A 25,218-nucleotide genomic window follows, 5' to 3' on the forward strand; every position below is an offset into this window, starting at 1 on the left:
GATTTAGGCAGGTGTGGGGAAAATGCTGTAAATTAAGAATGCTTTCAAAGATGGACATGTTAACAGATTACATCTATCAATCAATTAAACAAAAATGCAAAGTGATTGAACAAAATCTAAAAATAAGGTTCATTTTTGGTGTGACCACCCTTGGCCTTCAAAACAGCATTAAGTCTTCTAAGTAAACCTGTGCATGTTTTTTTAAGGAACTTGGCAGGTACTTCGGCCCAAACATCTTGGAGAACTACCCACAGTCCTTCTGTGGATTTAGGCAGCCTCAGCTGCTTCTCTCTCTTTGTGTAATCCCAGACAGACTCGATGATGTTGAGATCAGGGCTCGGTGGGTACAAACCATCGCATCCAGGACTCCTTGTTCTTGCTGAAGATAGTTCTGTGACTTTCGCTATATGTTTGGGATTGTTGTGATGCGGCAGAATAAATTTGATCAGTCAGATACCTCCCTGATAGTATGGCGATTCCGATCGTGAAGGGAAGTAAGCATGACTTGTCTTTCATCTGCTGCAGTAAGTTTCTTTAGCCAACCTATGAGTCTCCAGTCCTCAATGTAGCCTGTTTCTATTTGCTTCTTCAAAAGAGCTTGGACAACACATCTGGAAACCCCGCTCTGCCTTGAAAGTTCTGCCTGGGAGAGACTTTGCTGATGCAGTATAACTACCTTGTGTCTTGTTGTTGTGCTCAGTCTTGCAATGGTGTATGACTGTTGACAAACTGTCATCAGCAACCTCACCTTGTTTGACTGTTCCTCACCCAGTTGTATTCCTACACAGCTGTTTCAGTTAATGATTGTGTTTCAGCCTTCATGTTGAATTGGTGATCATTAGGGATGGGTATCGCTACTCCGAAACAGCCCAGTATCGAGTAGAATTGAAAAGTCTCCAGTCAAACCAGTACTTCAATTGATACTTTTTGTAACCACATTACAGCAAAAAATGACTATTAGTATGGTTTTGCTTGCAGCCAAACATGCAAGCAACACACTGAAAGAAAGAAGAGCACGCCTTTTTTTCCTTATATGCCTGCACCATAAACTGTATAAGTAAAGACCTGCGGGCACCAAGTCCATGGGTAATTTTAACAGCCGCTCACCTTCGGCTGCGGTCTCAGGCGTAAACGTCACTGCTGCAAGTTTATCACCAAAAGCTTGGTGTTTCATTGGTTTCATCTCCTGCTATCATTTAACACTTCTCTGTATATTTTTATTTGCTATTCACATAACTTGTCACTGATCAATCACTGCGTTGCATCCTTTCAATTAGACACTTTTGTGGCGCAGCAGCGATGCCGGCTGCATCAGGTGTAGTTTGATCCGCTGGACGTGCAGCCTCTCTTCCTCTGTTTTTGAGTCTTTAGTGTAGTTAAATGACTTGTTTAAACAGACTCCTTACTCGTTTTATACTTGCAACTGATGTTTTTGGAGGAGGTCTGCGACTCACCAATAAAGTCTGATGAGCTTGCTCCACTCCCTGCGTTACCTATAACCTACCTACATAACACATACTACATATCAGCTGGACACGGCCACACATCAGAGAGGATAACAAACACCGGCAGCTTCTGTGCCATTCATCATACACTTTTTAAAACTTCATTCAACAAGGCCCAAACAAAGAAGCACTGAACGTAAAATAGGTTACTAACCTGAGGTTAGTAAACATGTTTAGCTCAGCATTGGCCATCTAACGTTAGTGTGCTTCTAGGTTAACTCCGACTGTCATTTGTTATGAAATGATGAATGAGCCATTGTTTGCTTACCAAACTTGTGGTGATCAATGAACGTAATCATTTACATCCCACTGGCTGCCATCAGGTTAATCATTAAAGGTGACTGCAAACAGGTTTATTGTTGATGATAATGTTACAGTTTTATTTAGTTAACGTTACACTGATTTGAGAGTCTGGGGGATGTGTTGACGGTAATTTATAAGCTGTGATTAGCTGTAGACACATTGTACATTAGGCTACGTGATTGTGCTCTGTAAGTGAGAAAAAGATTATAGGTTTATTGTTGATCATGTAACGTTACCGTTGTATTTAGTTAATGTGACACTGGTTTGACAGTCGGGGGGGAGGGGTGTTGACTTAAAGTTGTTAATAAGCTGTCATTAATTGCATTGCACATTACAAGGTTGTGCTATGTAAGTGAAATACAGATTACAGTTAAAGAATTCTTTATCCCTATGCAGTGTTCAAACAGCCTGGACTGAACGCACAACGTTCATTATAACCATGAGTGACGTGAGACTAGGGATGGGCGATATGGCAAAAATATCATGTAACGATATATTTTAGGCAGGACGGCAATTCACGATCTGTTTGTTTTTAAGACTATTTTGCTTCTAAGTTATTGGTTTGTTAGTTTAAAAGAAAAGAATAACACTACTTTATTAATTGTATACAATGTTGACTAATGATTCATTCAAACAACAAAGAACTGATTCATTTTGTTCTGATAACATTTTAAAGATTTTAATATACCTTTTTTGATTTAATTTCCCATTAATGCTATGACCGCTAACTGAGCTAATTAGATAACGGCACAATCTAATGACGTAATATCACACAGCCCTACTTGAGACTTGACTTGGACTCGTGCTCAGAGATTTGAGACTTGTGAGCATCTCTGGGTCAGACCAAATACTGATGCGATTTAGATTTTCTTCTGTTCACTCACTCCTATCTCATGTCTATTTTTGAAAGCATTCTTACAGCATTTTTTCCATGCCTGCCCAAAACGTTTGCCACACACTAAGCTGTGCTGAATAATTTTATTGACGGACTTTTCGATCACACTTGACCTCTGAGTACCTTAAAGACCAATTGTGATTACAACAACAACTATTCAATGGAGCTTTGAGTATTCCTTTAACACAAAATCAACTGCTCTCTTTCTCTCCCTCCTCCCCCCCCAATCTCTCACAATGTCATTTGTTGACAGGATGAGCCGTCACACGTGAACAGAAAATATTTACCTCTCAATCTGCTATTGTTATGCAGACTTAGAGGTATAACTATACCAATAACTGATGTACTAAGAAACACTTCCACTATCAGTTGAATTAAGTTTTAAAATCAGTCAGCACTTAGTAAAAAACTTCAAGTGCATTAGTAATTAGCACAAACCCAACGTAGCCCAGCTTTTCTGTAAAATACACCACATTCAGTAAAGTCTTGATAGTTTTCACTCCAGCAGATTTATTCCAATTATTTGATATCATTCCTCACCAGAAGGACAGAGTAGAAGCCTGGCTGGGTCTCCCACTGTCGGAGCTGTTCCTCCGCAGGCTTCAGCACAGATGTGTCCTGACTGGTAGCTTGGGTTAAGGCCTGCAGCACCACTGAACTGGCACCATCCATATCCATAGTTGGATATATCTGTAGGGGAATACAGCGGGAGGGGAGTGGGGAGACAGACAAGAGAAGAGATTCATTGCTCTTGTTGTAAAAAGTTCTGGCTGGGAGTTGATAAAAAAAAAAATAACTTTTTAAATAGTTTCACCGTAGGGAAAAAACAGCATAATAAAACATCAACTGAAAGCTGAGGCAGTCAAAGTACATCTACAAAAAATGTCAGAACAAGGAATCTTTGTGTGGCTTTATCCCTTTCTACCCCATTTTTATTATAGATCAAGCAGCACTGCAATCATTGTCAAACAGTGAGAAAGAAACAAATCCTTGGGAATAAAGAAAAGCACACCTGATGGAAACACTGGTAGTCATCTTTACCATGCAAAGAGCTGTTCCATGTCCCAGATAGTTAAGCACCCCAGCTTCACAGGTCCAAAGGTGTTTTTCAGTTTCAAAGTAAGTACCTGAGTCTGTCACCTCTGTGCCTCAAAAAAAGAGATTCTCAGCTAGAATAATAAACCGTTGCCTAACCAGACCTACTTTGGGATCATGAATCTGTCTTTATGGAGGTCATATATCTCAACATTTCTAGGAAAGTTTGTCAATAATAGATAACTGATTAAAAAAAACATGGTTGTTTATTTCTTTCCACTACAAAAAAAAAAGAGCCTACTTCTCTTGTTCTTCCAGTGCATTCCCGATAGTTTCAGAGATTATCTCTGATGAAAAACTAAGAAAACTACAAAAGAAATACATTATTTATGTCTGTCAACTAATCATGTCAAGATACTGGAGTCAGGTGCTAGAAAAAGCAGTTCATTCCAGATACAAACTTTGTAAAAAACACACTTCTCTTTTCACAAAACGGCAATCTCCCGAGCAAATGACTGTCTGGGGAAACAGTCATCCGTGAGACCAGTGAAGGTAGTGTGGTGGAAGTGAGCTTTCATTAGCACATTTCAATAAGACTCGGGAAAAAGACTGAGCAAGGCTGCCATCTACAGCCCAGACCCAACACATATTCAGCGTTGTGATCGGTATGTGCATTAGGGCCATCTCCACACAAGAATAGAGCATAAGTGCTTTGTCCACATCTGTTGTTACATAACAGATAAGGATTATTTTAATCAACAGTCTATGAATTATTAATTTGGTAACAAATCTATAAGGAAGGTTTTTTTATACAATGTGATCATAGCAAGAGTAGTACATTAATTTGCTAACCATAATATAACAGTGCATGCGTAGTAGACCAATTTACAATTGATATTGTATGATGCAATCGAGATCTAAATGCTGTAACAAAATGGGAAAGTCAGACATTTTCACTGAGGAAAGTTAATTGTATTATTACTCACATCTTGCATTACTTCTAAACTAATTGAGAAACAGTCTAGACAGATGAAAAACAAACTGTGCTCATCCTCAACTGCTTGAGGAAACTCAGCTGGGACAGAAATTGTGTTGGATATGAAGCAGTCAAAGACTTGTGCTTGCAATGGCACAAGCAATCACAAAGCCATGTTCCATATAATCATTATACCCCAAATATGATCAAAACTAGTTTAAGACTCAAAACCCAGATACTAGAGTCCCACGTACACACCAAGTGATGAACACTTCCATGGGCTGAGCAATGTTAACATTTTCACATTGTGATTTTGGTACCGGTGGATATTTGGTATTAATATTCATTGGGTGAGGAAAATCCAAACTGAAGCACAGTTAAACTGATGGCTGGGTCCAACAAGAACGCAGAGTTACCTGTATGAAATTTTCTTCCTTTTGCCTAATCCATTTTTGTTTTTCTAATTTATCCTCAGTGCTTCAAGGCATAAGCAGTGAGCTTTGGTTTTGGGCATGCAGTAACATGATTAAGGAGTTGAGAGTTATCTTGAAGTTTTTGAGTGTGTATTCCCATCTGTGAGCTGTCTAGTATTTTGAAAACTGAAACTGGTATTATTTGAAGACTCACTCTTTTGGGTAGAAACTGTCAGTGTTTCCACTGTCAACTCAAGACTCTTAAGACTCTTAAGTACTTTTCTCACAGCACAAGAATTGCCGTATGTTTAAAACTGTGTCAAACTTTGACAAACCTTTAACTGGCAAATGAGAATACCCATGCTTGTACAACATCCATATACAGTTGAAATGTGGTTAGTTATTTTCTGTGGTGCTTCTTGCAGTCCACTAGATCTGTAAGATAATAGGCCTCTTTCACTCCAGACATTTAGACTTGTCATGGTTGGAGAAGCACATGTGTTACTAATAACATTAGTAGCGGCATTGGCTCCATTGTATTCAAGTGTCCCAGTAAGCGATGACAGTGAGCCTGCATGCACAATACCAGGACCCTGAAAACAAAGCAGCCATCATTAACTTCATTGTTTACACCAATTCTTTTTGTGCTGCAACATATAAAAATGTCCTCTGTGGAAAGGGCCTACTGATTTGATAGACTGTGCTGTCTAATTAATGTTACACACTGTACTTTCAGTAGGTCAGAAATGCATTGACACCTGCCTGCTTTACAATTTGCAGAGCAGATATTCACACTGTAACATGAAACGTCACTGCATGCATGCATTAACAGTGTAGTTGTATCGTAGATACACATGTGTGAACGAACCTTTGTCCAAATTGTGTGTTTGGGGTCCGCCGTTAGTCAGCTAAATGCCAAGTGTTTTGCATATGTCATGACCTCTGCGGCTAACACTAGCTAGTTTTCAAATGCTGGCTGAGTGAGCAAGTAAGCTAGCGACAGCATAACTTCATCCGCTAATGAAAGCTAAGGTTTAACACGGACAGAGTTAGCTCCACCAAATACAACGGTATTTACGATGCGGCTAATGTTGGTTCGACTAAAGCTATCGTCTTCTTGGCCGTCTTACAATATACAGAAATATGCGTCCACTGGCTTGTAGCACAGCACAGAACCGTTGTTTTGATAAAACACCATGACACAATAGCATTTGCTAAGGTGTCTATGGTATGGGTTAATTTGTTTTTGAAGCTTAACGTTGGACAGAACCATAACAAGCTTAAGGGTAAGGCGTCAGAGGGGAGCAGCAACTGCACTAACTTATTATTACATTACAGTACTGGCTGACTTTCATTAGCTCTGAAATATTCTCAATATAGCCCATGTTGCTTCAGTAACTTAGCCCTCTCTGCGTGTCATCTACTATGAAAACAAGACAATCGCACATTCACTAATGAAACGGACGCCACGGAGATTCAAAATCGGGTATACACTAAACACCAAAGATTTCTTTCGGCTAGCTAAGTTAGCTAGCTAAACTTATCCACACCGAAACTAAGGGCCGACAACGTCGTTGATACTAAATAAATAACGTCTTTCCTCAAGCAAATGTCTCAGAAAGAGAAGTATAAAACCGGACTCACCTAAAAGAATGACAGTAGAAAAACAGAGTATGTGCTTGTACCACAGGCTGCTAAAGCTCTGACAATGGTAATGTAATGGGAGATGGATACACACGCTTGTAGGAATGGCGCGAGCAAGACAGCAGGCGCGTGCTGATGACGTATGAGGTTAGCTGGACACTTGTGAGCCAGCTGCAGTTGTATAAGACAGCTACAGATAAACGTGTGAGGGAATCGTCGCTCCTTCTCCAAATTTTTGTCTATAGCTTTCACCTTTACCTGTAGCATGGGCACTATTTGAGTTGAAGAAGTTGTGTGACGGACTACATTTGTAGGAATGGCGATTAATACGATTGATGAAAGTATAAGCCTACATTATGGATGATTACACTATATAAAATATAATTGACTTTTACCATTAGCCTTTCCCTTGCCCACTCAGGGTTATTTATATAAATGTGAACTCAGTATCTTAGCTAAAGACCAGTTTAACTTCCAGCAACTCTAAAGCTTTATACCATCAACACTTTTAAAGTTTATGTGAAATATATGTAGCACTACAAAGAAAACTTCTCAAGGGAGTTTTCTGTTTTATTCATCCTAATTGTAATTTACGATTCGGTAGTTAGGGGAAACTTACATTAACACAGGTAAAACCTTAAGACTGTATGAAACCTACTTTCAAATCTGCAAAACAAGGGATGGAGGCGGCCATCGATTCAAACCTTTATTTTTTACTCCGTTTTCCCGTGATAACGGGATAATTGTGTCATGATCTCGAGATAACGACTGTTGTTTTCTCGTGATAACGGGATAACTGCATACAGGGGTCGGCAGGTGCGTTTCCTTACAATAATTTCGTTTGCAGTGTCAGTAGTTAGCTCAGTTGGTGGAGTGCAGGACTTGCATGCCAAGGGTTGCAAGTTTGATCTCTGCTCTCTGGGAAGTTTTTTATTCTTCTTTTGTGTGTTTTTTCATCAGTTTTTTCAATAAAGTTGTTATGAAGAGATCAGGGGTTACGTACTGTAACCCGGATTCTATGAGTATAGGTGCAGTCCTCTAAGGCTATTGCTATTGGGTTTACCCCTTCCGCACACCTGCGCGGCACTGAGAATTTTAGTCTACGCCCAACCACAGCGTGGGCCTCTCCTATGTCTGCACCTTGTATATATACAACGGTGAGACCCAGCCTTCGGCTCCCAAATGCCTTTTCTTCAGCACTGAGAACCAAGGTCCAGTGAGGCCCACAACTTACCGACCCATACGTAAGACGGGAAACCGAGTGGGGGGCCCCGCAGCTGTACAGACGCAGGCGGGGTCACGACAGCAATCACGTCAGCTGCGCCCAAGGCAGGGCCACGTAAGCAGCAGCCGCATCACCACACCGTCCGGTGGGAGAGGGCGCACCGCACACTCACAAGGAGGATCACTCAGCCAAAACACTCAGTACTGAGTGAGTAAGAGAGAGACGGGAGACATCCCGACGGTAGAAACGGACGAAAGAGCATGGGGACGACCAGGAAGCCGCCGTGCAGAAGTCGTCCACTGTCATCCCACCGTGCAACGCCACTGAGGAGGAGACGCCTCTTGTGGAGTGCGCTCTGATGCCATCCGGGGGAGACTCCCCGGCAGACACATAAGCCTGGGAAATGGCATCGCACAGCCAGTGAGACAGGCGCTGCGCCGACAGGGGAAGTCCCTTGGACCGCTCCCTGTAGTGCACAAACAGGCGCTGCAAACGCCGCCAGGCGGCCGTGCACGCCACATAGCAGGACAGCGCCCACACCGGGCAGAGGAGGTGGCACATGGCGTCCTCCGCCAACCAATGGGGGGGAGGGAAAAAGCCCGAGAGGGTGATGACCCGCGACTGAAAGGAGCTCGTAATGCTTTTAGGCATGAACGTTGGGTTAGGGCGCAGGATAGCTGAGCTGCCGTCGCCCTGAATCCTGAGGCACGACGGAGCCACAGAGAGGGCAGCCAGATCGCTGACAATCTTGGCCGAGGTCAGAGCCAGGAGCAACGCGACCTTAGCCAAAAGGAACCTCAGGTACGCCGTCTCCAAGGGCTCAAACGGGGCTTGGGTTATCGCGCGGCAAATCCCACTGTGGGGCAGCAGGCCGCATCACCGGCCGGCGCCTGCGCACCCCTCTAAGGAAGCGATTCACCGGAGGTGGGAGAACACAGTCCTGTCCCCGAAGCCCTGGTGACAGTACGAAATGGCGGCAGTGTAGGTTTTAACATTACTGAACGCCAGCCCCCTGTCCATGAGCAGCTGAAGGAACGAAAGCACTGCCAGCAGCAGGCAGGAGACAGGGTCCGTCCCCTGGTCCAGACACCAACGTTGGAAAGCCGACCACTTAGAGGAGAGATCCAGAGAGGCTGGCCGAGGAGTAGGTAGCTCCTGATCGCTCCCCCCGCCTGAGAGAGAGCGTCACCTGCTTATAGACTTAGATATATAAAAAAGGAAAAATGAGTCCACGCATGTGTTACTTCTAGGTGATTCCTTACCTGTGGTTCCTATATCAAAAATGTGAGTCAGAGCCTTGAGTTATCAAGCTCCTCTCCTGTGGAATCAGGTCCCAGTTTGGGTTTGGGAGGCAGCCACCATCTTCACATTAAAGAGTAGGCTTAAGACTTTCCTCTTTGATAAAGCCTATAGGCTCAGGATAGCCCTGAAACATCCCATAGTTATATATGTATCCCTGCTATAGGCCTAGACTGCCGGGAGACCTCCCATGATGCACTGAGCTCCTCTGTCATCCTCTCCCTCTCCATCTGGATGCATTATTATCCCATAAATGCATGTTACTAACTTTACATCTTTCCTCTCTCATAGTTTTGTGCTTTCTCATCCCTCTCCTTTCTCCTTCTTTCTGCAGCTGTTTCTGGCTTCGGAGCTGTAGAATCTGGATCTGTGTTTGCAAGCCACCTACTGCCTGTGTTCCTGCTTGAGGGGTTGAAATCGACTCTCTGCCAGTTCCTATCTTTCACTTTAAAGAGGCGTCTCATGGAGCCATTTCGTTTGCGACCAACACATCACTATCACCAACCAGTCGAGCAGATGGCCTTTACTTTGCCACTGTTGCCAAGTGCTTTATCATCTTGGGAATTTTTGGGTCTCTGTAAATAATATTACAAAGAATACTATCGAGACCTACTCTGTATGAAAAGTGCAATGATTTAACATCTGGTATGAATTGGCACTATATAAATAAAAATGAACTATTGAATTTAACTGAATTTGACAAGTGTAGGTACAGTGGTTTTTGATCTGAACTTGGTTGTTCAATGTGGTCTAGGTGTTTAAAAAGCAGGTCACTTTGTTGCATTTTCACAAATGAAACTGTTCAGATTTGACAGGTCTAAGTATAGAGGGTTTTTTTTATCTGGCCCATGTCCAATGTGGTCTGGGTGACCTTGAGCGACGACCTTCGCTGACTGCACCGTGGCGCAACATGCCCAGACATGCATCATGGCACCAGATCCTGAACAATGCTGCTTTGCAGTTGTAATTTAAATTGGGGGTTTTTCCCGTGTAGTTAATTTGCTCTGAGCTTGATATGTGTTGTGTGTTTTGAGTAAAAGATTTTGGTCGATGTGAAACGTACCGAATGGTTTCACCTTCACTATGCACGACTACGTTGCCATTTGCCAGTAATTTACTGCCCCCTGCTTTAAGCCCCTTGAATATTTGTTCTAGCGCCAACACTAAATGTGTGACACCTGTAGCTTATTTGTAATACCACAATTGTCAGATTTAAAAAAAATTATTTATATTATTTTATCTGCAATTCAGAGAAAGTAAAAAGACTCAACATGGAATGTTTTATAAGAAACGTCATGCTTGTTATGTACTAAGATATTTTATTCCTTAAAGCTATATTCTGTGTCGGTTATGGATAAAATTAGGGTTGATTATATTCATTATTGCCAATGATGTCTTGGTAAATCAATTAATCGTCTGGTCAGTAAAATACCAGCCCAAGATGATGTCCTAAATTATTTTGTCCAAACACGTCCAAAACAAAAAGATATTCAGACATTACAAGAAAGAAAGTCCTCACAATTAAGAAGCTGGGACCAATACATGTTTGACATTTTTGTTACAAGACAGGCAGCAACATGAACACGTAAATGATGCCATGTTTCTGGCCAGCTAGTACAATATTTACTCTCCTTTGAGCTCTGGTTCCAGAGCTATACAAGTTCTGCAAGATGGGTTGCTAGATGCTCAGTTTTCATTACCAGACACGTTTACTTTAAATCTCTTCCAGAGACATTCCTTTCCTGAGTTTAACACACAAGCTATTCCATATAATACATCTTCTTACACATTCCTCTGCAGGAATGGCTTAGGTTTGATCTCAGCATTGATCGAGGAACAAACAACCATTGTGAGGCAAATGGTGGGGGAGGACTTTCAAAACTGACTCATAGTAGAGAACAAGAGCTGTTAACCGTTTGTGTATCAAATACATTGACTAGACACTGATGGATAACAGTGGTTGTATTTTAATTTTTGGATCAAAATTATTGCAGTCTTGTCCTTGCTAAATTCTACGCCCTTGCTCTGTAGTGTCAGGGGAAAGAGTGTTGACCAGGTAAACTGAAATAGAAAGAAAGAGAGTGGAAATAGCAAGTAAAGTGTAGTGAATAAATAATCTTGTGGAAAATAATAATACTCTCACACCCAGCACATAGGAGCTTCAATGTGTTTTGGGCAATTGGCACACATACAGCATGCCCCTTAGGTGAGAAAATGCAGAAAACTAAGAGCAAATAGTTAGTGTATTTGGACAGAATCCAAGTACAAGTACTGTGGGGTAGAGTGAGAGTCTCTGTGTGTGTGTATGTGAGCATGCTCTTGAAATGGGAGTGTCCTCTGGCAGTTTCCCTCTTTCTTCCCTCTTTACTTTTAGAGAATCATTGAACTGAAAGCGTTCTCCAAGAGCAGTCACAAACACAGAGAGACTTAAAGCCAGAGTTTGCTGTTGTGCCGGACAAGCATGGATTTAAGAGAATTGTTTTTCATTTCTCTTGGTGCTGCAGTTGTTGTCTACTATGGAGTGAAACTGCTGCTTTTCAGTAGGATGCTTTTTCCAAAAATGTGGTTTCCAGTGTCAAAGTCCTTTTTCACCTCTATGGGAGAGTGGGCAGGTGAGCTGTGTTTGTGTGTGCGTGTACTGTAATGTACAGTATATCAGACCTGCAGTAGGTCATATTGTAGCTAGTAATTGCAAGGACTTAGATGGATGGGACAAACAGCATCAGGACAATTTAGATGTCAGCCAAAGTCACAATTAATGATTTACAATTGATTGATTTATTATGGTCATAAGAGTATAGTGACATGAGTGAAAGCACACCTATCAGAATTTGCCTGTGCATGCAAAAACACTGAATGATGTGAAATCACTGTTGCATGACAAAAATTTGGCTGTAAAACCGTAAAGAAGATTTTAGACCTGTTTGGACGTTTCACTGTTGCACAAGATCACACTTGTGTAATGTTGGAACCTAAAGGGGCAAGTTCTGACTTTCCTTTGACTTTCTGTCATGTGTTACCTATGCAGCAGCTGCTTACGTTTACAGAAAACGATCTACAAAACGCATTGCTGCCCAAATTACATTTTTCTTTAATATAACATTATTATTATCCATCCACTCAGAGTACACTCTGCAATAAAATCCCATGGCATGGCCATAAAATTCCTTTAGAGTAAACTGGCAGAAGGGATTAAGTATGATAAAGAAGGCACTACATTCTCCAGCTGGTGCAGGCAATCCAACTTGTAACCATATAAACGTGTTTACACCAAAACATTCCTCTGTCGCTCCCAGAACAGTCCACTGACTGAGAAATCCTTTGCCACATTCTGAAGAGGCTATTCAGTCTCCCACTTTGCTAAAATAAACCTCACACTAAAGTAGAAACACAATGAATACTGGGCTAATCTATCCTTTCTTTTCAAAGTCCGAATTATTCCGCATTCCAGCATCAGCCAGGAAAAACAGTCACCAGAACAGTGTGTTCTTGGCTGCATAACCCCTGTCCCCCAAGAGTCATTTCAGCCCTGACAATTTCAAACCTATTTTGCTTGAGTTTGTGCCTCCTTCAGAGTTGAGTCTTTTCACTTTCAAGCGGCCTAAGAAGTATTGTATGGTGCATTCTTCAACTGAGGACAACATATATATGAAACAAATATTTACAGTGTGTCTGCATGTGTACAATGTTTGTATGTGTGTGTGTGTGTGTGTGTGTGTGTGTGTGTGTGTGTGTGTGTGTGTGTGTGTGTGTGTGTGTGTGTCTTTTTTAATTAATATATGATTCATACAACACAACTGGGAAATTTGCCGTGACCAGGGAGGCTCTTCACACTTACAAGAAATATTAATGGTAAAAATGTCTGTAATGTCATTGTGACTTTATGGAAATATATACATATGCTTATACTGCTTATCAGTTCCAGTACCTATTGATACTACTCTACATAATTCTGTAAAACATGTTGTGAAAACAGTAACAACTCTGTGGTAATAAAAGTAATTGTTTAGCCAAGTTATAGATTTAGATGGCAAGTTTGCTTCAGCCAGCATTAGTTAACTAATAACTTATTGCTGGCTGCGAAGCATACAAGAACAAACACAATTTAAACACAGAGAAGAGCTGTAAAGATTTCAGAATAAACCTTGTTGACAGTCATGTGACATCCTGTAATTAAATTTCTATGTCTTTCCTCGCGTCTTGTGAAGGTAAATTAACTGTTCACTTATCTCCCCATGAATCAGCAGACAACAACTGTAACTGTAGGAACAATGAAAACACTGTGCGGCCACATTGTAGACTTCTGGACATTAAGAAACTGTTTCCAATAGGGACTTCTTAGGCCATCGCGCCAAGAAACACTTTTTGGCTCCCCTGACTGCAATTAAAGTAGAATTTCAGCACTTTATTACTTCTCTGGTAATTACAACACTAAAAAAAAACAACTTTTGTGACATAAACAAAATAGAGCAATCAAAATGAAATGAAACACATGTTTTTTATATTAGAAAAAATTAAGGAGTGTTTGTTAAAGACTTTGGGCTAATATGGACTCTTTGATTGGACATTCCAGTCTGAATCTGAATCCTTGTATGTCTTAGTCTTGGAAGAAATGCCTGCACAGGCTATTGTGGTTCTCAGAACTCATTTGCATAAAGGAAAAATGCCAGTTATGTCTGAGACTCGGCCTGAATGCAGATGTTGTCTACTTGTTTGTTTGTTTAATTCACCCACTTTGACACTGAACCATCCCAAAATTATAGAACAGAATTTATATATCTATTTGACAATGTATTTCCTTTTTCATGTAATACTTCCTGTGAAACTATGTCTACAGGAGATGGGAAATTACCTGCAAAAAAAAGTTGAATGCTGAATATATATTGATTATATTTTTGGCAAAGTCTGAATGAATTAGTAAAACCAGATGTCATAGTCAGCACTTGGGTCTAGAAATAGAGGAGTATACAATAGAGTGATAACATTGTTGTAATCAGTACTGTTCTTAAATATTCCCAGTACTCCAGTGCTGAATGGCAACCAACTGGTCAATAATGTTGGTTGTAATTACAGGACATTTTAATTATAAGGGAATGTTGTTATTCAATAGAGGCTAAATAGATACCCATCTGATGTCAAAGAGATATTAAGCAACTGGTCCACATCCCTTGCCTGGATCGGTATCTAGCCATGCAGACAGCTTTTGAAATATCCATCTCTGAGATTTCTGTTACTGTCTCAACACAATGACTGGAATATTGTTTTGTTCCTGGATTAAAAATCTACATCTTTTTGCAAAATCAGGATTTCCATTTGGCTACTCTGGATAATAAAAGCAAACTTTCAACAGTTTTGATCGAGACTATACAAAGCGCCCTAGTCCTGAACACATTGAGTCGGGAAAAACAGGTTCCTGTTGAATTATTTTAATTTTATTTTTTTATTGTTATCGGCATGATACCCAAATTGACTTCAATTCCCTCCATTTTATAGAGGTGGCTACATAATTCACAGGGACAAATATCAAAGCACCTGTGCAAATAAAACCATCTGCGTGGCTTCATACCACTAGAGAGAAGCAATATTTTTTAATTTGGGTAGACCAACCCCTTTTGTCCAGTCTATTCCAAAATGTGCTAATGTTGTCCACAAACTGTACATCTGCTCTACTGAAGTTTGGGGTGGATAAGACACATGCCTGTGGTGTGAGAGACTGGGGTTCAACTCCCCACTGTGACACCCACCAGTGTGTCCCTGAGCAAGACACTTAACCTCTAGTTGCTCCAGAGGTGTGCAACCTCTGACATATTTGTAGCAATTGTAAGTCACTTTGGATAAAAGCGTCGGCTAAATGTAATGTAATGTCATGTAGCATGCTAACCAGCTAGCCCCGGACCTTGCTCAAACTGGTCTCCATCGGTCTCAGAGGCTGTGTTCAGTCCCAGTTAACTGGGAAGCCAATGAGCCCAGTTCCATTGCTGATTCACCCTGTTCTGGTCCCAGTCAGCTAATATTACCATTAAACTAGCTGCATCGCTAACTGAGCTAATTATCAGTTAGCAGCAGTTATGATCTGATGTAAAATGCTGCCCCCTATTTTTTTGGAGTATAAATTTGACAGTTAGTTGACAGATAGGAGTCTTAATTCTTACACATTCCAACACACATCACAAATGCAATAAACATCCTGTATATTTGCTGTTGTAAGTGCAGAATACAGAATTAAATCGATTTTCAGATGGAACACTGTTATCATTTTGTAAGAAACAAAAGAGTGTGCGCACATTTGGAAGGAGCATTCAGTTTGTTTATTCAACTGAAAAAAATCAAATCAAAAGAAGCTTAATTGCTGCTTGCATTTGAGAAGTTACTACACAGTCTCCGATTACATATTTGGCTTATTCTCATGCTGAACATCAGCTCAAACCAATGCATCCCATCCCGCTTGGCTTTATTTAATCCTAAATCTCAGTCCTGGAAAACCAACCCTAGTTAAATGTGGTGCCCAAATAGTGAGGAAAAGAGCTTGTGATCTATGTAATAAGGGTCAGGAGGAGATGGAGGCGTAGTGAGAACTCAGAAACAAGCAGTTTGTGTCCTCAGCAAATTCTTTATCAGGAACATGCTGTATTAGTACGGTTTGTTAGAACATTATGGTTTGGGTGTAGTGTCAACAAATACAAACACAAACACAATCCTGGGATTTGTCTGACAGTAGAGTAAGAGAGATGACGTAGCGTAGCTGGAATTCAAAGCGCCCCTAGTGTTTAGAATGGAAACTACAGGAGCATGTGACAACTGATGGAAGATGTAATGATCATTACAACACTAATCTCTGCATCCCTGTTTTAGTGGTGACTGGTGCTTCAGAAGGCATAGGACGAGCATATGCATTTGTGGTAAGAGACTGTTTTACTTTTTATTTGATGGACATCTGCTAATTTTACAGTACATTCTTCATTTCTTCTACCATCCACCACTGTACTATCGCTTCCCTCAGCTAGCTGAGCAAGGAATGAACGTGGTAATCATGAGTAGGACCAAAGTAACGTTGGACCAGGTGGCCAAGGAAATAGGTGAAACTTGCTTTCTGTATTTACCCATTTTATTGTGTCTGCTTTTAATCTGCAAATATAATCTCTGTCATCTGTAAGAGTACAAATGTGCACTATATTGCTGACACCACATCTTCATTTTCATAGGTGATACCACAGGGCAGAGGGTGAAAGTGATAGTAACAGACTTCATAAAGGAAAACATCTTCAGTGAAATTGAGGATGAGCTTAGGGACCTCAACATTGGGGTTTTAGGTTGGACTTTTTTCATTCTTCCATTCCGTTTGAAACATTTATTCACACACCAAATGCAAGACAAGGGTAATTATAGAAAACAGCAATGTCTATTGATCCCCCCCCTTTGTAACTGGATCTTTCTTTCTACCCCAGTCAATAATGTAGGCCTGTTGCCCAGCTTCATCCCCTGCAAATTTCTTGATTGTGCAGAGCTGGACCAGGTCAGTGGTACTGCGGGTCTAGGTGCCCTGTGGAGTTTTTTTGTTAACAAACAGAAGTTATGCTTACGTTCACTGTTACTCACCAAAATACATTGTGTAATATCCTTCATCGCTGACAAATGTTTCAAATTCATTTAATTCCTCATAAAACATCAACAAAGACAATGTTTTAATATTTTAAATCTAGCATTGTTTACATCTATTTATTGCTAGAAAACTACTTCTGCCTTGTTTCTGCTGGTGCATTGCTGCATATCTGTGTGTACGCTACCACCACCTGTAGATCAGTGGAATGGTGTGAAACCATTGGCAGGACTGTGTTAACATTTCCTTTCCCCTAATTCAATCAATACAGACGGCTTACTTGGAACCTATGTTTATTTATGCTTTCAGACAATTGCAAAGGTGATAAACTGCAACGTAAAAACTATGGCTAAGGTAAAAGTTTTTATTTTTTTGAAAAAAACTCAATAACTACTATATTCAGCTATTCTTGCACATCATAAAGTCTTAGTGAAAGGTGCACAGGATCAAAACCCTTATAGTTTTTTTAAGAAATCACTTTTATTGCTTATTTGTGAACAGGTTGTAACCTCCCATAAAATCAACCACATGCTTGGAACAGCCTTTTATACATTTACATTCACTCATTTGGCAGATACTTTTATCCAGATCGACTTACATTTGAGGAACAACATACAAGCATCAATGAAGCATCTATCAGAGTTGGCTGAGTGAAGTGGCAGGAGGTAGAGGTGTGGACCTAAAATGCAGACACTTGCGAGGAGGATACAGTTCAGTACAGAACTCAAAGACAGGCTCACTCAGACCACAGCAGGCAAAACTCCAAACCTAAGAAGAATCCAAAAGTAACAGAAATCCTGGACAGGGCAGAGTAATCCAAAACAAGGGAACAATCCCAGGAAACAGAACACAGGGAAGATCACTCAACATCTCACAACAACACCATAAAGACTGAACACAACTGAGCGCAATATATACAAAGGCACACCACACACACACAAGCAGGGAGGGCAATTAATCACAGGTGAGACACATTAGGAATCAAGGCAGACAGGAAACAAAGCTAAACAAAAACACCAAAATTACAAAATAAAACAGGAAGTAAAGCTACCGACAATAGGGTAAAGGTAACTAAATACAACAGAGAACAAGGAAACAATGATCAACTAACAAAACCTAAACAAGAACACAGAGGCAATGAGTAAAAATAGAAACAGACATTAACAAAATAAAAGAAAAACACCACAATAAAACCCAATGATCATGACAGTATCAATAAAGCATCTATACAGTAAGAGATGTATAATTGACAATAGATACCAGTAAGAGCAGCAATAAATACTAGTAAGTGCTATTAGCGCATATGGCATCAGTGGGGGTAAATACCTTGGGAAAGAAGTAGGAGTTAACAAATAGTGCAATCAATACAAGAGAATTGTAGAAGAATAGGAAGTGCATGTTAGAGGTTAGGAGTTAGAGGAGTTATAAGAGGAAGTGTTCTCGGAAAAGATGAGTTTTCAAGAGCTTCTTGAAGTTAGAGAGGGACGTCCCTGCTTTGATGGCCTGTGGTAGCTTGTTCCACCATCGTGGTGTCACAGATGAGAACAGCCGGGACTGAGATCGCTTTGTGTGTAGGGCTGGCAGAGCCAGACGGCATTCGTTGGGGGAGTGCAGTGGCCATGAAGGAACATAAGCTTGTATTATGTGTTTATGTATTTAAGTGTTTATTTTAGCCTGCAAGAAATGATTTAACATTACAAAGCAAATGTGGAAAACAGGCAGAAAGGCATGGAGGATGTCAGACGAGACAAATCACTGTGACACAGGCAGTTGCATCCCCGTTAATTTCAAGCGCTGAAACAATAAAGCTAAGCTGGTTTAAATGTGCATAAATGTAAAAAAACAAAACAAAAAGCATAGTAATGGGCCTTTTATTGTGGCCAGCCTAAGGCACACCTGTGCAAGACCCATGCTGTCTGATCAGCATCTTGATATGCCACACCTGTGAGGTGGATGGATTATCTCGGCAAAGGAGAAGTGCTCACTAACACAGATTTTTACAGATTTGTGAACAATATTTGAGAGAAATGGGCCTTTTGTGTGCATAGAGAAAGTCTCAGATCTTTGAGTTCAGCTCATGAATGGGGGCAAAAGTAAAGTGTTGCATTTATAATTTTGTTCAGTGTATAATCTTAGAGTAAAAACAAAATCAAAGCTACCTTTGCAGCTTTCACTTATTTCCACAATTTCATCACAAAAAACATCACAAAAAACGGCACAAAACATCACAACTTTCATCGCAATTTTTTTTTTAAAAGCTGCCGCAAAATCAGTTATTTTAGACCGCAACAATCACAAAAAAGGCCCGCAAAGTCCGAGAGGGAGTGAATAACACAAAGTGGAACACCCATTCAGTACAGTAGCCTACTGTTATGGCAACAATCTCATTTATAATATTGAGCCAAGCTCGCTAACTGTTTTCGTTATCATCCAATAAATTTAGCTATGCTGACATTGCTGAGCCTCTTCGATGAATGATACACACTCAATAGTTATTGAAAAGAGGTCGGCTAAATGCAGTCAATTTACCATTATCATTAAAACAACCATGGATCAGTTCAATGTCAAGCTGATAAAAATATTGCTGGAAACTTGCAGTGGGATTTTACCTGAGTTTCCAGTATTATGGATGACGCTATCTCTGATGTGTCGGCCTCTGTTTTCTTTCGCTCATTGGTTCGAGCACTTGCAAGAGCACACGCTTGTGGTTGCAATCTGAAACCTTGCTAGAGACAACTGAAAATACACATGACCCCTTTAACAAAACAATGAGTCCCACACAATTTAATACACACAGAAGTTAAAAAAAACTTTTTTGTATGAACATTGCCTGATAAAGAGGTAATTAATAAAGGGAGTACAAGTGATGGATAGTGTGCATTATTCTTTGTTTTCTTCACAAATAAGTTAACTCTGTCAACCCTCACATGTTTAAAAAAAATCTGAACTTTTCTTTTTTCTCCAGATGTGCAAAATAATCCTTCCAGGCATGGAGAAAAGGTTTCCTACCTATGTTTTCTCCATTAGATGTAATATGGAATATGATAAAAATCCAAACATGCTGATCAACAAGTGTAAAACAACTATTGTTTTTTTTCTGCCTCGACAGGGGCAAAGGGGTGATTGTGAATATTTCGTCTGGAGTAGCTTCTATTCCGTTCCCCCTGTACACCCTGTATACTGCATCTAAGGTAAGTACAATATCACCAGTTCGTGCTAAATCTCATTTTATGATCACTCTATTGCTGTAATTTGTGTTCCTATAGGTGTTTGTGGAAAGATTTTCTCAAGGTCTTCAAGCTGAATACAAAGGGATTATTATACAGGTATTTTTTAAAATTCTTACTGAGACTCCACCTCAAGGTCTTTAAATAAAAGGAAGAGCGAATTATTTGTTTACTTTAAAGTGATTTTTTTTCTTAAAATCTTGAAAATCTTCAACTCACTCTTTCTCTCTGTTCTTCTAATTTCTCAGGCAGTGGCTCCATTTGGGGTCTCCACTCGAATGGCAGCTTACCAACAAACCGGCGGAGTCACTTTTTCACCAGAAGACTTTGTGAAAAGCGCCCTGCAGTACCTCAGAGCTGGAGACAAAACACATGGCAGTATCTGTCATATAGTTCTGGTAAGACTTACTGGCACAACCATCTGATCATGCCAAATAATGCAGTAGTAAGTAAGTAAGTAAGTAAGTAACATGGCAAGAGACTGATTTGTCCCTGTGATTATTGATCTGTGTGTGTGTATGTGTGTGCGTGTGTGTGTGTGTGCATGTGCGCGTGTGTGTGTCTGTGGGAATGTGCACATACAGGGCTGGTTACTGCAGTCTATTCCTCTCAAGATTCTCCATGCAGAGTCTATGCTACATAAGCTACAAGACTATGTCAAGAAGAAATTAACACAGAAGGCATCCATCTCTGCATCAAGAGCGACTTTTGAAAATGTTCTGTAAATTACCAGGAACAGCAATGTAAAGGAAATAAATTATCATTATTTGTATATATAAGCCACCCTCAGGAAAGTACCTTTATCAATGGCATTATTGCTTTCTGTTTTTAATGTTTAGCCCAGTTTATACGGCGGTTTTCTGTCGTTTTTAAAAAATGTTCCACTTCCCTAGCTCCTTGTTTATCCCTCTTTACATCTCCGCTTCATTCCACATTTACTGAGTCTGTTCTATTGAAAAAATTCTTTCATTTATTGTCATTGTCATAGAGGTGTTAATTCAATTATTTTTTAGCATTAAGGTTATAGTTGTACTGTTGTTGTGGTGTTGTACTGGTCTGTATTATATTGAAATGTGTTTCTAGTTCCCTGACCTTGCTCATGTATGTAAATAGGGAGGACTAAAAAATCAGAAACATCTCACAATATATTGTAGTCCTGTAAAACAAACCTTTAGCAATGACTTTGGTAATGATGATTTATTTGAACTTATTTACTTGTAATTTTTGTCGATACATCTGCTTGATTTTATAGTGAGAAGTGACATTTATGGACGTCTATTTTGATATATTTTGATTCAGATTAAACATCAGATAGAAAACAAAAAATTAAATCAACAAATCCTCAAATACCTTTACACAGTAAACATCGTTAGACAGATGTGTAAATGCAATTTACTAGCTCGTGTTTTCAAACTACATTTCCTTTAATATTAACATTAATTCTGATGCACCCCACACACAAACACACACACACACACTCCTGTAACTGTCATTAGCATCTTCCTTTTCTCTCTGAGATGGAGGAAACGTTTGATCAGTTGAGTACACCACCAGACAGCTTCGCTATGGTGTCAGTCACATTTCTGAAATCCACAAAACCAGTTGGGGACCGAAGAGAATTGATGAGCTTCCTACCTGATTCCTGAGAAATGAGAGTACACTGGAGACCAGGGTTTGATAGCCTGCTGTTTACAGGATGATGTACAGTGTTTAAAGCATGCATGGCCATTCCCTCATCTGTGCACGCACACATGCAAAGAGCAGATTCACACAAGCATTTGAATTAGTATGTGCTACCGAGATGTCTGACCTAAACGAGTCACTTATCACGGGGTGACGTGGCTGTTTAGGCAGCCTTGATGAACAATCCTCCCCATGAGAGACAGTGCAGGGAATAGGAAAAGTGAGAGAGAGAGAGAGAGAGAGAGAGAGAGAGAGAGAAGCAGGTTCAGAGTGACCCTGAGCTTAGATCATCCATGCCTGGCCTCACTGTTTAAAAAAGGCAAAGAATAATTCATGTACACATGAGAATAGTCTTTATTCATAGCTATTGAGACAGGAACAGCATTTTTACAACAATTAAAACAAAACAAAATCATATACAGTAAAAGCATATCTATAGTTTTATTAAAGGTAAGCTTTAAAATGTTTTTGATTTTGCCAGCTTCTATGGCCCACAGTAATTAAAATAGGCCTTTTAAGTTATGGTTTTTATATTATGGAATTATCAACAACTATTATATTTGACCTGGCATTTTAGTCTTTGGGATGCTTTCTCGGATGTGTTAGTTTCACTTTAGCCCTCCCGGTACTGATATGTATGTGAATAATAAATCTCTGAATGTACTTTTGCATATATTTTTTACCTGGATGAATGTTAACCTGCAGTTGATTAATCTCGTAACATCCAGTTTCATTTGATTCCATCTTTAAGTGATTTAAGGATGGAAACATAGCCTAGTTCCAGTCACACTGTTTTTGTATCATTGCTGCACCGTTTCATTAAATCATAAATTCAGGTTTTTTGCATCTTTTCATGCACATTTCCCACAAATTCAGCCTAACCATGCCGTATTTGGTGTTTTTAGGATCTCCACTTTCTTAATATTTACATAACCAATTTCCTCTGAGTAGTGTTTGTAGATTTACAGCAAGTGAGTGCCTGAAACAAACACATGTTGGGAAAGACGTGAAGTGTCATCAAACCTTTAATACTTAAACATGTAATATTACAGAGTGTGTGTTACATTACACATACTCGTCCGGTGTGCCATTATCATACCCAACATCAGCACCAACATGGTAACAACAAAAGAGTAAGTAGGAACTCATGTATCCACACAAGGGGTGAAGAGGTGAAATGATGTAATTTTTTTTGTCACACCACAGGCTTTATAAGGATCACTAACTGTAAGTGATGCAACCGTTTCTAATATTGCGACCAGCAGTAAAATCAAAATTATAACTAGAGGGGCAGCATGAGTTATCACTGGAAACACCAACATCTTATCAGTGTGGTTGTTAAATGACTTGAAAAAGCAATTAGCAAAAAAAGTCAAATAAGCAAAAGCAAACTGACAATAAAGAAATGTGCCTCATCTGGCTCTTTTCTGCTTATTCTTTTCAAAAGGTGGGCCTGGACTAAACAATTTCTGAAACTTAATGTTTGAGTCATCACCTTTATTATCAAGAATGATCCCTCGGGGGAAATTACAGCAATTTGGACTCCACAGTCCATTTAGATGCTGTATATAAAATGTAGGATTGTCAACCCAAGTCAATTTTACACATTTCTTACATATTTACTTATTTATTACTGTGTATACATCTTCTATCTGTATTGTCCCTGCTAAATAAGTGAATATATTTATATCACCTTACATCACACCTTTATCTTGGGGGGCTGTACACTCCTTTGATATATTCATTAATTTCAAGCACATTAACGGTGTCATGTGTTCACTGTGAAGAGAAATCTGCATTTGATGATGTAACATTCAATATAGCCACTAGATGGCACAAAATGTAAAGGTTTCACAGTCCCTTCTGATTACTGTAATGGATGTGCAGCAAGCACAGCAAACCCACACACACACACACACATCATTTAAAATGTTGGTTTGGGTTATTTCAGATTGATCTGAGTCTGTATCTTATTAAAAACAGTCCCTGCACTTTGGTAAGTGAAAAGTCTACATGATCAAGTTTCACACCCTGAAAATATTCCATCAGAGCAGATGGGATATCAGTTATTACCAATTACATCACACTATTACTCTGAGGAGAAACACATTACATGACATTTATTCATTTAGCTGACGCTTTTATCCAAAGCGACTTACAATTGCTATGCATGTCAGAGGTAACACGCCTCTGGAGCAACCAGGGGTTAAGTGCCTTGCTCAGGGACACAATGGTTGATGGGTCACAGTGGGGGATTCAGCCCGAGTCTCTCACACCAAAGGCATGTGTCTTATCCATTGCGCCAAGTAACTGAAGTTGCTTAAAATAAGCAATATTGGTTTTCTAAAAAAGAAAGGAAAAGGTAGTCATTGTAGTACAAAATTCAAAATGTAAGTCAGAAACCAGCTAAAATGTTTTGTTGTCAAATGTTTTTCTTTAATGTAGTTTAACTATCAGTTTAATTTGTTGTACTGATACTACTCTCCTGAGTGGGATTTTCCATGAGGTGTGTTGTCTATAATGTTCCTATAGTTGTGCCTCCTTTAAAGCCACTGTCTGAACAGTGTGTGTGTCACCTGCAGCTGAAATCAAAAATTGTTTACTCTGGTTGCTCAAGAGCAGGGGCTTTCCTCACCTGAGGTGATCTGCAATTAAATGGTGCACACTCATTTATGATACCTTTTCATTTACAATTTCAAAGCCTCTCTGACATCAAATGAGGTTCACAGAGTTTATAAGTAAATATTACTACTTTCGTAATAGCAGGTTATGAGCAGCCAAGACAGTTCTCTTCCTTTACAGAGCATCAGTGTGGGAGAGCTTCTCTCCTGCATAATGGGTTTACCATCTATGGGATCATATTTTAGCACAAATATTAAGTCAAACTGGCTTCAACATGTCTAACGCCTCTAGCAGATGAGCGATTCATTAAGAAAGAGGTCAATGGAAAGACATTGTTTTCGTTGCAATGGGTGACCATTGCTTGTGTGGGTGGTCAGAGCTCTGAGGACAGTCTGTGTATGTAACACGATTGTGTGAGTGTGTGTGTGTTTGAGCCGGGGGAAGAAAAGGAGAGAGGTGCTGTCTTTGAGGATGCTCTCTGTGTGACTCCTCTCTCCTCCCTGGACAGTGAATGCTTGTTGTTTCAGTAAACAGAAGGGTCCAGAGATGATCCAAGACAAGCACACAGCCACTGCAGCCCACCCAGGAGCCAGGGTCAGGACCACAACCTTCAGACACTCACACACACACACACCAATACACTGAACACTCCTAACAAATAATTTTCCAGGTTAACCCAGGAGTTTTATTTTAAGACTGCAAATCATTCACCTAATGCCTGAAAAAATCCAATCCAACATGGTAATTGCTGAATCAATCTAGCCATTTTCCCCCTGTACTGGATAATACTGAAC

General features: G+C 40.0%; 2 protein-coding genes across 4 annotated transcripts in view; one reads left to right on the plus strand and one right to left on the minus strand.

The window, feature by feature from the left end:
- ipo11 (importin 11) overlaps positions 1-6,894 on the minus strand; it is a 147,901-nt gene extending 141,007 nt beyond the window's left edge. The window contains exons 1-2 of one of the 2 annotated variants that reach the window (XM_038703094.1): positions 6,772-6,894; positions 3,244-3,393 (exon numbers count right to left, since the gene is read on the minus strand). In XM_038703094.1, the coding sequence (XP_038559022.1) occupies positions 3,244-3,381 (138 nt within the window). In that variant the 5' untranslated portion in view covers positions 3,382-3,393; positions 6,772-6,894. Of the gene's footprint in view, positions 1-3,243; positions 3,394-3,715; positions 3,733-6,771 lie in introns of those variants that run through there. The other variant, XM_038703095.1, reaches the window with a different exon arrangement.
- Positions 6,895-11,659: 4,765 nt separating this feature from the next.
- hsd17b3 (hydroxysteroid (17-beta) dehydrogenase 3) lies at positions 11,660-22,638 on the plus strand. Of its 2 annotated transcripts, XM_038704151.1 has the most exons (11): positions 11,663-11,907; positions 16,148-16,194; positions 16,296-16,371; positions 16,498-16,605; positions 16,741-16,808; positions 17,202-17,246; positions 19,858-19,892; positions 20,002-20,083; positions 20,159-20,218; positions 20,368-20,517; positions 20,704-22,638. In XM_038704151.1, the coding sequence occupies exons 1-11, from the start codon at positions 11,757-11,759 to the stop codon at positions 20,842-20,844; spliced, it is 963 nt and encodes a 320-aa protein (XP_038560079.1). In that variant the 5' UTR covers positions 11,663-11,756; the 3' UTR covers positions 20,845-22,638. The 2 variants fall into 2 exon arrangements, with proteins under 2 accessions (XP_038560078.1, XP_038560079.1); XM_038704150.1 differs by having other exon boundaries at positions 11,660-11,907; positions 16,498-16,808.
- Positions 22,639-25,218: the final 2,580 nt, after the last annotated feature.

Source organism: Micropterus salmoides, unplaced genomic scaffold (genome assembly GCF_014851395.1).
Source record: "Micropterus salmoides isolate LMB-PRFRI ecotype aquatic unplaced genomic scaffold, ASM1485139v1 Ms_hic_scaffold_7, whole genome shotgun sequence".
Lineage (NCBI taxonomy): Eukaryota > Metazoa > Chordata > Actinopteri > Centrarchiformes > Centrarchidae > Micropterus > Micropterus salmoides.

Bases quoted from the DNA above. Each gene is read 5' to 3' on its own strand.
- hsd17b3 (XM_038704150.1), top strand. From the start codon at position 11,757: ATGGATTTAAGAGAATTGTTTTTCATTTCTCTTGGTGCTGCAGTTGTT. The intron at 19,893-20,001 runs GTTTCCTACCTA...CTGCCTCGACAG, and splicing joins CTTCCAGGCATGGAGAAAAG to GGGCAAAGGGGTGATTGTGA. The intron at 20,518-20,703 runs GTAAGACTTACT...GTGCACATACAG, and splicing joins GTATCTGTCATATAGTTCTG to GGCTGGTTACTGCAGTCTAT.